At 44.1% G+C, this 13355-nt stretch overlaps 1 protein-coding gene across 7 annotated transcripts; it reads left to right on the plus strand.

Moving 5' to 3' along the window:
- The first annotated feature begins 1137 nt into the window (after window positions 1-1137).
- On the plus strand, window positions 1138-12727 carry RBM23 (RNA binding motif protein 23). Of its 7 annotated transcripts, XM_074234892.1 has the most exons (15): window positions 1138-1329; window positions 4979-5029; window positions 5172-5248; window positions 5777-5925; window positions 6449-6496; window positions 6616-6789; window positions 7082-7135; window positions 7838-7955; window positions 8194-8346; window positions 8439-8576; window positions 9128-9193; window positions 10926-11121; window positions 11207-11311; window positions 11396-11480; window positions 11577-12727. In XM_074234892.1, exons 3-15 carry the CDS (start codon window positions 5183-5185, stop codon window positions 11578-11580), a joined length of 1356 nt encoding a protein of 451 aa, XP_074090993.1. In that variant the 5' UTR covers window positions 1138-1329; window positions 4979-5029; window positions 5172-5182; the 3' UTR covers window positions 11581-12727. The 7 variants fall into 7 exon arrangements, with proteins under 7 accessions (XP_074090993.1, XP_074090992.1, XP_074090996.1 ...); XM_074234891.1 differs by lacking the exon at window positions 4979-5029; XM_074234895.1 differs by lacking the exon at window positions 4979-5029 and having other exon boundaries at window positions 5786-5925.
- Window positions 12728-13355: the final 628 nt, after the last annotated feature.

A 13355-nucleotide genomic window follows, 5' to 3' on the forward strand; every position in this document is an offset into this window, starting at 1 on the left:
CATCCTAACAAAAAAGAAAGCAATACAACAAAACCTGGAGTTGCACCCTGTGTGAGAGTGCATATGTAGCCTTTCACACCTATTCACTCTCCCCTGCTGCAGTGAGACGAGGCACACTGAAACTTGGAAGACTTGGGCCACTTCTATGGAGGTGTCTTTAGATAAACTGAAAGTGCGAATCCCAGCAAACAGGATGGACTGCATTGTTGGCAGCATTCACCCTAGACGGATAGTGCTCACATAAACGACCTCCCTGGTCGTTTGGAGGAAGGGACTAAAACACTGGGGACGTGGGCGCCAGAAGCTCCCTTTGTCCAAATTTTTTCTCTGGTTGTGGGAAGTAGACCTCGAAGCTACGAACCCTGCGGGAACTAACGATCCCCGGAACCGTGCGGGTGCATGTCCCGTCCGGTTCCCTTCTGGCCACCGGACTTTTGCCCCGCGCCCCCCGAAAGCGTCGATGTGGATGGAGCTAAGCGTTCTACAATAGGATGCGGGTTGGATAAAAAGGATGTCTGAGGTAGTGAGGGAGATGGCAGGGTTGGGGGGGGGGCCGGGATTTAGCAAAAGGAAGTAGAACCCCCGGCATCACTGGACCTTTCCAGCTATCACCCTGGCCCCAGAGTACCACAAAGAGCCCGACAAGGCCCTCGGACGCATGCGCGCCAAGTATCAAAGGTGAGGTCAAGGGACGGATTTTATTCACAGCAAACCTAGCCAGGGAAAGGATTTAAAGGCCAGCGTGACGGCCTCAGCCAATCAGTAGGGAGTGTACCGAGAAAACAGCCACGGCTCTGTTTTACTGTCTCCACCCAATGTATTTCTCTAGCCAATCGGTGTGCTGGAAACAGGGTCAGGTGGCTCTTCCTAACTCTAATACCACGCCCTGTGTCTGATTTTACTCCACCTCCCCCAGTGGCTCAGTAGCCAATGAGAAAATGATGGGCGTCCGCAGAGGTTGCAGGTAAGGCCCTTTTCCTTGATATACAGCAGCATCAACCAATCAATAGGGAAATTGGAGGTTGCTAGGCAACAGCTGAGACTGGTCCCGCCCATAATCCTGATTTTAGCCAATAAAAAGGTACCGTACGGAGAGTTGCCGCGAGACGGCTCGAGTTGACCCCACCCTAGCTTGGGCTCAGCGCATGCGCAGATTGGGGGAAGGTTCTGGAAGACATCGGAGCTGCCGCCATCTTGCGGGAAGAAGAGCAGCTCCGGCCACGGCGCCGTTTTCTCTGCCGAGACCCTGAGAAAGAGCTGGGCTCAGAGCCCTTTACACACCTCAAGGAACGGAGAAACCCGGGACCCCCCCGCGGGGACCCGGAGCTGGTGAGAGACCCCCGAAGCTGAATAATCTCCCCCCCACCCCCCCATCGAGACGTCACCCGCCCGTGACGTTGCCGCGTGGCGCCTCCCCTTGACGTCACAAGCAGACGGTGATGTCGCAAGCAGAACCACGCAAACCTTTTAATTTTTTTGTTTGCTGTTTTGGTTTGGAAATGTTGTTCCCGACACAGGCTTGGAGCATTAGTGTGACTTGGAGGCCCGCAGCCCATCACGGCGGTCTCCTCGGTGCGCCCGGAGTGTTGCGCCACCCTCTCCCCTCCCCCCAGGGCCCTGTGACTTTGATCTCTTCCCATAACAGAGCCCCGCAGCCATGACACTTTGTTAGCTCCTCCTCGTTGCCGCTTTCGGGCGAGGTGGCCACAGTCCACGGCCTGCCAGGATTTCCCTTACCGACGGCGCTGAACGAGGGGTGAGGGGATTAAGAGCTCCCTCTTTGTTTTACCCCGCCCGAGGTTCCCAACGCCAAACCCATCCCCCCCACTAAAAAAAATTCGCACAGAATTTACTGTTTTTTAGTGTCGGGTTTTTTCTTCTCCTTTTCTCACCCCAAATTCCGGGCTTAAGAATGGGAAGGCACTAGGGCTAAAATGTGGCCCCGAGTAGCAGGGCCCTCTGTGGCGGCGGTGGCGCGATCATGGAGATTGCCGAGAAAAAACTGAGGGATGGCTTGACTCGGGCTTCACTTGATCGTGCAGCGGGGGAGGAATGCCCTTTCCCTTTTTTTTTAAAATTTTTTTTTTGTTAGTCTTTTTGTTCAGATTTTTATTGAGGTCCCTTCCGTAGGGATGCATTTGGCCTCAGCAGAATGACCAGTCCCAGAGATTGTCGCCCTTTTCCATCGCCCCCGGACTCCAGCGTGTGTTGGATTCTGGGGGAACTAGACTGACAGTGATTCTTAAGCACTCTCCTCTGACCCTTCAGCATTGGGGCCTGGCAGCTTGTTCCGAGGGCTGCTTGGGAGCTGGCCATCCGGGCGAGATCCAGCGCCTGGAGCTGTGGAGCCTCCTCAGGAGGAGGGCTCTGAGGAAACACTCCTTGGAAGGGGCTTCTCTGTGGAGAGAGCTGGGGAAGAGAACTTGGGAAATTTCCTGTAAAATTTAAAGCAATGTTCTATACGATAGAAAGGTTCAACTCTAGCATGTGCCATTTGGATTGGGAGATTCCACAAAAGTTGTATTTATATTGCTACTGTGGTGGAACATTCACTCATTTCTAACTCTTTTGGGCTGATTTTTGCCTTGGTACAAAGCAGTGTCCATTTAAGGGGGGGGGTGGTTTTGTTTTTGCAAAGATAACAGTATTATCTTAAGAGCAAAACACAGCTCATTTTGAGAATGAAAATCCTAACTGATAAAACATAGGAGTTTTGTGAAATCTATACTACAGAAAGCTAAAAAGCATAGCTTCTAGATGTGATCTGTCATAAAGAGGCTGATCCATAAATATATGAAAACTAAAGAAGAAAACTATCACAATGTGAGTCAGTTTTTGAGAGTGGTTATGTTTATATACACTTTATTTCTCCCACTGCCCCCATGGCAGTTATAGACAAGAGCTACTTAAAAGATGTGTATGTGCACACATTGTTCAAAACATTTTTGGAACTCTTGGAATTTTTTTAATGGCTAGTTTTATAAACTGGCCCACTGAAATTTAGATCACCACTTAATAGTTACGTTTTAAAAACATGGTCCACTGGCATTTAGATCTCCACTTAATAGTTATGTGATCTAGTCAAGTCTTCTGTGAACTTCAGTTTCTTCATTTATAAGACAGGGATTATGCACTATGGAGTTCAGGACATTTTGAATCATTTGAAGTATATGTAACTGTATTTGTTAGTTTGTAAAATATATACAAATGTAAGGAGTAGAAGTGAAAATAATATATTTTTTTAGCTACACTTCATTTTGTATTCAATAGTATCAGATTTTATCTTTCATTCACCAGATGTAACTCAAAATGAGTTTTTATTGCTTCAAAAAATCTAAATCTCCAGTTTCTAAAGGCGTTAAAGCTAGGAGCAATTACAAACATTTTATCCTTCCTACTATCTCATTTTTTTTCTTGTTACAGTTGATGAAAATATATAGTAAGTATTTAGTGACAAGGCCCTGGTAAGACTCAAATGCCTGTAAATGCCTACCTATCTTTACACTATTTAGAATACTGTGTCACAAGCCCTAACATTCTCCCTCCTAAAATTTCAAAAATGTTTTTAGTGATAATGACTGTCTAAAAAACATCATTGGATAATTATATTTGGCCTTGCAACCACTACTCTTAAAAGATTTGAATGTTTATTTAAAAATGACCATATTGAAGCAATAAAAACTCATTTTGATTTACATCTGGTGAAAGAAAGATAAGGTTTGATACTATTTTGATTACAAAATGAGGTATAGCTAAAAAAAAGTAATATAATTAATACAAATTGTTCATCTATATGTAATTTTTGTCTCTCTCTTTTTTTTTTTTTTGTCTTTCTGTTTTTCTCATTTGGCAGACAGACCTGCTATGGACATCCAGGCAAAAGACCTTTGCTAGGCATGGAAACTTGGGGGAGGCAAAAATTTTCAACCTGCCATGGGCAGCTAGGTGGCACAGTGGATAGAGCACCGGCCCTGGAGTCAGGAGTACCTGAGTTCAGATCCGGCCTCAGACACTTAACAATTACCTAGTTGTGTGGCCTTGGGCAAGCCACTTAACCTCATTGCCTTGCAAAAACCTAAAAGAAAAAAAATTTTTTTCAACCTGTCCATCTTCTCTCCAAAACAGGAGTGGTTATGTCTATTTTTATCCAAAGAATTTTTCCTTTATTGGAATGGCCTCGGATCCAGGCAACCCTGGTTCAGATCCTGATTATGTGTATCTATACTAACTGGTGACCCTGGACAAATCAATTAACTTTTCAGTGTCTATGGGCAGCTTTCTAATAATGTAAGTTTCAGAGAAAGTGCTGACCTGCATTGGTGTAGTAGTTTCCTCAGCTGAGAGTGTCACAAGCCCAATCCATATCCCTATCACTTTGCTGAATTACCTAAATTCCATTTAATATTGGATAGAAGAAACTCTTTGATAAAAGTCCTTTCAACTGGTATTGTGAGTTTAGGAAAATCTGTTTTTCATTTTACTTTATTTCCCTGAATTTTGGGTTTGTGTTAAGAATCTTTTTTTCTTGTTCTATTTCCAAGTCTGAACATGTATGTGAAAGAAAATGATTTAATTTGGAATTAGTCAACTATTTAAAATTTGGGACCACAAGAACAAGGCATGGAATTTCTTGTAATGGGAGCATTTGATAATTGGTATACTGTATTTGCCAGGACAGTGTTTATTATTTCTTTGAGCTTATGCTCTTTAAGATTTTAGTTATTGGGGCGACTAGGTGGCGCAGTGGATAAAGCACCGGCCCTGGAGTCAGAAGTACCTGGGTTCAAATGCGGTCTCAGACACTTAATAATTACCTAGCTGTGTGGCCTTGGGCAAGCCACTTAACCCCATTTGCCTTGTAAAAACCTAAAAAATAAACCAAACAAACAAAAAAAAGAGATTATAGTCATATAACAAAGCTCTGAGTTTCCTTCTAGACCATAGACCATTTAATTATCCAGCTGTCTCCTTATTCAAGCTACAGATCGGGAACTAATTGTGATTTTTAGGCAACAGAACTAGACCCAGGGTAAGTGACAGACAGTTCCCTAAGAAGCAGGGAGCTGTAGCATCCCAAGGTCTATTTCTTTTGAGGGCAAGGGAGTGGCTTGGAAGGGTTCTGCTTGATGAGTTTATCTTTCATCAGCTTCATCTGCCTCTCCTTTCCTTAGATTGTGACACAATGGCGTCAGATGACTTTGACATAGTGATTGAAGCCATGCTGGAAGCCCCCTACAAGAAGGAAGAGGTAATGTCCCCAGGCCCTAGGCTTTTCATTTAGGCTTTCTTTGAAGTGGGCACAAACTGGGTCTTGGGGAATGAGAATGGCCCTTCCATGACCCTATGCCTTCATTGCTTTCCATTTTTTGCTTAAGGTTGTTTTTGAATAAAGTGGAGGTTAAATACCATCCCTTTTAGTGTACATAATTGTGATCATGAAGATGATTTTATTCACAAGCCATGGAACCATCCAGCAAATGGCAGGGAACTCTAGTAGTTCTTGTTATTGAAAAACAGAGGTCTCTGGGGGGAAAAACACCTTAGAGAGAGCTGCTTGCTGAATTTCTAAAGTCAAATCCTCCCTCTCTGAGACTTGAGCTTGGTTCATTTTCTCTGCTTTGTGCTTTATTAATTTGTGGGACTATGTCCAAAGAGTTGGCTAGAGAACTTGATCTCATGGGGTTTTCTTCCTTGTTCGCCTCTATTCTTTTTGTCCATTGGAATTTGTGTGTTTGGCGCCTGCACCCTTGGGACATTCTTCTGGCGAACCCCCCAGGATGAGCAGCAAAGGAAGGAGGTGAAAAAAGATAGCCCGAGCAATACCAGTACCAGCACCAGCACCAGCACCAGCACCAGCACCAGCAGCACTAGCAACAGTGGGGGAGGTGGCACCAGTGGAAGCAGCACGAGTGGGGAGACAAGCAAGTGAGTATGGGATGAAGAAACAGGGCTTGGGTATTTTTTGGTTGGACTGAGTTTAGAGGTAGGAGAGGAAGAAATAATCTATTTCAAGATGAGGAGACCACCAGACCTGGTTGGAGGTGGTCCCCCTTGTTCCTTTTAAGATTGCTTGACTCTTTTGGTTCCAGTTATGATCCTGTTGGGATATATAGGAATAATAGTGACTAGGCTCAAGCTTTCACTTCCCAACATGTATTCACAAGTCAGTCATAGTTTGAGTACATTTTACTTGTATATAACAGCTAGAAGGTTCACATTTGGAACCACAGGCTTTTGATCTTGACAGAATTGTCCCCCAGTACTAGAATTAGAGATGTAATCTGGTATTGTACCAGTATTGTGCATTTTTGTCAGGTATCTCGGTGTTTTCATCCTGTTATTTTAGTGCCTTTTGTTTTCCCCATTGTATTTTGGATCTTGTCACTTTAGAGGGATGAATGAAGGTCTGTTCCCTGTGGACGGATTTAAAACTCTTTATCTTTCACAGGAAGAAAAGGAGCCGCAGCCATAGCAGAAGCAAGGATCGGAAACGCAGGTAAATAAGGAAATTGTTGACGCTAGAGAGGAATTTCTGGAAAGATTGTTGGGACAGTGCTAATACATAGAGGTTAGTAGAACAGTGTGTTGTAATTTAATTGCTGTCTTCAACTGTAGCCGCAGCCGAGATCGAGACCGACATAGGCGGAGAAATAGCCGGAGCCGGAGCCGAGATCGTCAGAGGCGTCACCGAAGCCGCAGTCGGGATCGCAGACGCAGTAGCAAGTCACGCAGCCGGGATCGCCGGCGTGAAGAGCGTGTACGCTACAGGAGTCCACCCCTTGCTACTGGGTACCACCTTTTGCTCTTGAATTGATTATTTAATAATAAGCAGTATATAGAAATGTGTGTATCTCCTGCATTCCTGCCTCTTTGAGGGTAGCCTAGTGTGAGGAGCAGGATAACTTGTCATTGGAGGCTGACAATAAGAACTGCTGAATGAAAGAACAGATAGCTGGAATCTTCATATGTTTGTATAGATTAGGAAACTAATCTTCAGACCAATATGGATAAGAAGTTACATGGGTTTCCATGGAATTATCCTCTAATTGCTTTTGTTTGTTTCAATATCTCTTCTCCCTAGGCGCAGATATGGACATAGCAAGAGCCCCCATTACAGAGAGAAGAGTCCTGTTCGGTGAGTTGAACGAGTCATGAAATCCAGAGGCTGTTTGTGTTTATTTTTAAGGTTTTATTTATTTTGAGTTTTACAATTTTCCCCCTAATCTTACTTCCTCCCCCCGCTCCCCACAGAAGGCAATTTGCCAGTCTTTACATTGTTTCCATGGTATACACTGATTCAAATTGAATGTGATGAAAGAGAAATCATATCCTTATGGAAGAAACATAAAGTAAAAGAGATAGCAAGATCAGACAGTAAGATAATCAGGTCTTTTTCTAAATTAAAGGTAATAGTCCTTAGTCTTTGTTCTAACGCTACAGTTCTTTCTCTGGATACAGATGGTATTTTCCATTGGCAGACAACCCCAAATTGTCCCTGATTGTTGTACTAGTGGAATGTGGGAGTCCATCAAAGTTGATCATTGCCCCCATGTTGCTGTTAGAGGGTGTACAGTGTTTTTCTGGTTCTGCTCATCTCACTCAGCATCAGTTCATGCAAATCCTTCCAGGCTTCCCTGAATTCCCATCCCTCCTGTTTTCTAATGGAACAGTAGTGTTTCATGACATACATATACCAGTTTGCTAAGCCATTCCCCAATTGAAGGACATTTACTTGATTTCCAATTTATTTGTGTTTTGTTTCAATAACGAATGTGATTCCTTAAGAGGAGAAGTGATAGGGAAATAGGGGTTTCCCTAATCCCTGCCTTTTCTACAGGGAGCCTATTGATAATTTGAGTCCAGAGGAACGTGATGCCCGCACAGTCTTCTGTATGCAGCTGGCTGCCCGCATTCGACCCCGAGATCTGGAGGATTTTTTTTCTGCTGTTGGCAAGGTAAACTGCTTATCATCTCCTCTTTTGTTATAAGTCTATTAATATTAGTTAAAATGCTGGACTTGATGTCAAGTTTAGACCCAGGTTTAAATTCTGTCTCTGATACTGACTGAGTGCCTCTGAAAAAGTTCATTATAACATGTTTAAGCCTTAATTTCCTCTTCTGTAAAATGAAGGGATTGGGCCAGATAACCCTTCTGGTTCTTAGGATCTGTGGCTCTATGTTCCTCCTTTGTAGGTACGTGATGTGCGTATTATCTCAGACCGGAATTCACGTCGCTCTAAGGGCATTGCCTATGTGGAGTTCTGTGAGATCCAATCAGTGCCACTAGCAATTGGATTAACAGGACAGCGGCTGCTGGGTGTCCCTATCATTGTGCAAGCCTCTCAGGTGAGGACACAAAAAGGAATAAAATATAATTTGAGTAATATTGGAAAGAGGCTATTCTGCGGAGTGACTCTTTCACCATTTTTCTTATCTAGGCTGAGAAAAACCGCTTGGCAGCCATGGCCAACAATTTACAGAAGGGCAGTGGTGGTCCCATGAGGCTCTATGTTGGCTCTCTACACTTCAATATCACTGAGGACATGTTGCGAGGCATCTTTGAGCCCTTTGGCAAAGTATGTAACCTCTTGGGACACTAGGGAAACAGAGCTGGAAAGGTGGGGAGAGAGTCAATGCTGTTCAGATGCAACTAGAGGCTCATACATTCTAACATTGGTTATATCACATTGGGGTTATGTGCTTAAAAGAATGAAGTAGTTCATTAAGAGTCAAAGAAGAATTGAGTTTAGACCTGGGCTGATGAATGAGAGACTGGAAGATGAATCGGGGTTTTGTGGGTGGGAAAAAAAAAAGACCTTTTAGCTCTGATCTAAAAGGACAGAGGGGGCCGGCTAGGTGGCGTAGTGGATAAGGCACCGGCCCTGGAGTCAGGAGTACCTGGGTTCAAATGCGGTCTCAGACACTTAATAATTACCTAGCTGTGTGGCCTTGGGCAAGCCACTTAACCCCGTTTGCCTTGCAAAAAAAAAACCGCTAAAAGGACAGAGGGATGTGATGGTGAAGGGAGGAAAGAAATTGTCTCAAATCTCATAAACAGGTTGGGTTGGGGGAGATCAGTGGTGAGACATAGCAAAGACAGCCAGACCATTCTCTTTTTGCTTCGCAGATCGATAATATCGTCCTGATGAAGGACCCAGATACAGGCCGCTCTAAAGGCTTTGGATTCTTAACCGTGAGTAGCACTATTATTTGTTCCATTTCACTGAAATTGAGCTAATTTTATTCTTTTTCTCCCGGCCTAGCTTCATCATCATAAATTCTCAGGAATATAAATAGTTTATTGATATTGATTAATTCTGAAATTCTTTGTTCTTACTATATCAGTGACCCTGATGTTGTGATATCCTGGAGTCTGGTTAGCTTCATTGTTCTGTAAATTTGCTCACTGGTTAATAGTGAGGCAGGGCATTGGATATTAATCAGGTGGACCTGAGTTCAAATTCTCTTTTCAGAAATTTACTTCCTGGACAAGTTATTTAATCATTTTCTGCCTCAGTTTGCTCATCTGTAAAGTAGAGCTAATATTATTTATCTGTAAGGGTTGAATGAGGTAATAAAAATGTAAAGTGCATTGCAAACCTTAATTTGCCATGTTCACTGTTAGTAAGGATTCTAGGCTACTACTCTTTAAAGATTGTAGGTAAAGTGAGAGCTGACTCTGGAAGTTATACAGTGAATTATTTGGAGACAGAGTTGAAAACAGTGAGGCTGTGCCTTGGACTAGTCTTTGAACAGAGACTGTTGTTCCTTGATTAAGGATAAGGAGATGAGTTTGTGAAAAGGAGCAGCCCAAGAGCAGAAGTGAGGCCACAACCCCAAATAACTTCAGGCTACTGATTTGTTGATTGCCTATCATTAGTTGTTGGTTTTCTTGGATGGCCATGCTGTTACCCCCAAGGTAGATGGAGAGGGAAGTTGTTATTGTGCTATGGGAATCATTCATCTTAAGAAAGTCAAGAAACCAGATGCTAATACTAGATTTTTTTTAAAACTCCTATATTCCAGATTGTTTTGGAGATTTTCAGGTGAGTGACTCCATAGTATAGGCATAATTTCCTGACTGACTCAGGTTGAATGGCTTTTTTGGGATATGTTTGTCCTTTAATTACTGCCTGTCATCAGCCTTCTGAACAGATCAAACAAGCTGTACTTGCTTGTGGCCATTCTATTATGTTTACTTCTGTCCAGGAAGGGAAAAAGATAGGCTCCTTAGTCGACATAACAATGAGTTAATAAAAACCAGGATAGAGAGTTCTAGATCTGTTGTTGTTCCCAGGTTGTGGTCCTTGATAGACCATATTACCCTATAACATATCTCTTAACCCCAGATTACTAGTTTTTGAACCCCTGAACTTTGTTCTTTGTAAAGGTGAATAAGAATGTAAAACCTTGGATCCTCTTCTAGCTTATGTTTTTTATTATTGGTTGTTTCTGTTTGGAGCAGGAGTTCTTAACCAGGGGTATGTGAATTTATTTAAAATATTTTGATAATTAACTTGAGTAAGATTGGTTTCTTTCTAATATCCTATTTATTTTTCAGTAATTAAAAACATTCTGAATAGGGTTCCATAGGCTTCACAGATTGCTTCAGGGGTGTAAGAAACAAAAATTGTAGGAATGCCTGATCTACAGCAATGTCAGACAGGTTTCATAGGAATGGTACTTCTTGTTTAGGGACTGGGAACATCAAAACTTTGCCGTTCAGTTATTGGATAAAGGTCTCTTAGAACTTGTTGACTGGAGAAGGGGCCTTTAAAGTATCAAGTCTCTTGGGAAAGAAAACTGTAGAAACTGAAGTGACATTGTACTTCTAGGATGGTAGATGTCCCACAGATTGGGGACTAGGCAGTGGGTTCAGGTCTGTGGCCATGAGTTGACTGTCCTTGTCTTGGTGGTCCCTGCAGTTTTCTGACTCAGAGTGTGCTCGGCGGGCATTGGAACAATTGAATGGCTTTGAGCTTGCAGGGCGACCTATGAGGGTGGGTCATGTGACTGAGCGACTGGATGGTGGCACAGATATTACCTTCCCTGATGGTGGTGAAGAGCTGGACCTGGGTACTGCTGGTGGGCGACTGCAGCTCATGGCCAAGTTGGCTGAGGGTAAGTACTACTCTGGGGTGAAGAACCTGGGGACAAATTTTTAACCTAAGATTTTGGACTCGTGCTACATTTTCTACCCCTTTAGGCTCTGGTATTCAGCTCCCAACCACAGCTGCTGCTGCCCAGGCTGCTGCCCTGCAATTAAATGGAGCTGTTCCCTTGGGAGCCCTGAATCCTGCAGCCCTGACTGGTGAGTAGTGATTGTATAGAGGGAAGAAGAGGAGAGAAAAGAGAGCATCTGACTATATCCTGATTCTCTCATTTATTTCCCCAGCTCTTAGTCCAGCCCTGAATCTCGCCTCCCAGGCCATTGCCTCACAGTGCTTCCAGCTCTCAAGCCTCTTTACCCCCCAGACTATGTAAGTTCCAGAGTCCTGTTATTTTTTTTTTTAAACTTTGCTGTTCTCCATTCTCTTTGGGTAGTAGTTTACCTCTTTTTGCTCATCTTCCTGTAGGTAAGAGCCCAGTGCTGCTTCCCGGTGCCTCTGGGTTCCACCACCTCCTTTCTCCGTGTCTGCCCCTCCACAGCCCCCTTCTCCCCACTGCCACGGACCACGCCAGCCTGCGGGCACGGACATTGGCTTTGGGGCAATTGGGGACAACACTGGACACCAGGAAGAGCAGCTGCTCCATGACCCCACTGGGGATGGACTCTGTGCTGAGCAAAGCCCCCAGCCTGGGGGAGCAGAATCTGTACATACATCGAATACAAGTGTCTCTCTGTGTATCGTCTCCCTGGGTGCCCTTCATTGCCCTTTCCCCAACTATCATCCTCTTTTCCTCTGCTCGTCCCCCATTCTGGGGGGGATGTGGGGGCCACAAATGAAGGTGCCACCCTTCTCTTCTTTTCCCCTTCCCCTCCCTCTTGGCCTACCAGGGAAAATCCCTTAGGACCTCTGGGTGAAGAAGCCTTTTGAGTTTTGGGGGAAACACCTTGTAGGTGCTGGGTTGCAACAAATGGGCCTGGCAAATGGAGGTGGACATATATACTTTGTGAAGCCTATAACCTCAGCTTGGTGCAACCTGAGGCCGGGACTGCTGTAAGCTCAGCGTCTTGCTGGGTGGTACATTAGACATCTACCCATCTAGACATTCTGGATACTTTGGGGGCCCCCAGGAGTTGAGTGAAATATGGGGTGCCTTTCCCATGCTCTCCATCTTCCTGTGTATAGCTCCTCTTCTTCCAATCCATCTTCATCTCTTTGGCCCAGGCAGGGAGGAGGGAAAGGAGTGAGCACAACCATTCCTCTCCTCTTCCCCTGTGCCTCCACAGCTGGCACTGCCCCCATCTCTTCCACTTCTTCCCACTCCCACCCTGGCTCACTTGAGCCCTTTTCACTGGATTTTATACCCCTGTGTCTGTGTATATAAATATATATAAACTTTGTACAAAGGGCAGCCCCCCAGTAGCGGCAGCTGCTGCCCGCACGTCTGCTGTCTCTGTTGGTTGGTCTGTCTGTCTCTGATTTTAACTTCTCAACGAGCCAAATCCACGGACGGTTCTAGGGATAAAAGTTTGTAACGCAATTGCGTTTTTTTCTTTTTTTCCTTTTTTTCCTTTGGCTTTCTCTAAAGAAATAAAAATAGACAAAAGGCTCTTCCCCGGGCTGGGCTCCCCATCTGTATCCGCGTTGTAGTTCCAAGGCTATTTGGCTTTTTCCTATTCCTTTACCCCCCCAACCTTAATGTTATTTTATCTGTAATTAAGCCCTGACTCTTTCCAGGCACCGGGGCTGGATCCTTCCCTTCCACAAGGTGGCAGTATGGCAGTGTTTCACTATCTTGCTAACTAGCCAGGTACACTCCTCCATCCATGAAGTCTAGGTCTGGGTCTTTAGACTACCTAGTCCGAGGAAAACCTCTTAAAGCCCTTTATTCCATAGATCATAGCACCTTGACAGTCAGTGATAATGTCTGCACTGTGATAACCAAAAGGGATGCTGAAAGTTTACTCCTGGGGTCTACTTAGTGGCTAATGACCAGATCCCTTTAGATGCACCTAGGTCTACTATCCATAAAAGAACATAATTTAGGGACTTAGTATTTCAGATAATAGTTATATAGTGCTTTAAGATAGGTAAATAGTGCTTTAAAATGTTATCTCATTTTAACTTAACATTGCTGAGGATATTGTTTTTTCTCCCCATTTTACAGAGGAATTGACAGGTGAAATAATTTGTCTAGGGTCACACAGCTAATAAGTATCTTAAAGACTGAATTTGAATTCAGGCCTT

Source organism: Macrotis lagotis, chromosome 4 (assembly GCF_037893015.1).
Source record: "Macrotis lagotis isolate mMagLag1 chromosome 4, bilby.v1.9.chrom.fasta, whole genome shotgun sequence".
Taxonomy (NCBI): domain Eukaryota; kingdom Metazoa; phylum Chordata; class Mammalia; order Peramelemorphia; family Peramelidae; genus Macrotis; species Macrotis lagotis.

What these genes read in the sequence shown, in the direction of transcription:
- RBM23 (XM_074234892.1), top strand. Translation starts at nt 5,183, where the DNA reads ATGGCGTCAGATGACTTTGACATAGTGATTGAAGCCATGCTGGAAGCC. An exon ending in TCTTTGAGCCCTTTGGCAAA is followed by an intron (nt 8,577 to 9,127) that starts GTATGTAACCTC and finishes TTTGCTTCGCAG; the next exon opens with ATCGATAATATCGTCCTGAT. An exon ending in GAATCCTGCAGCCCTGACTG is followed by an intron (nt 11,312 to 11,395) that starts GTGAGTAGTGAT and finishes TTATTTCCCCAG; the next exon opens with CTCTTAGTCCAGCCCTGAAT.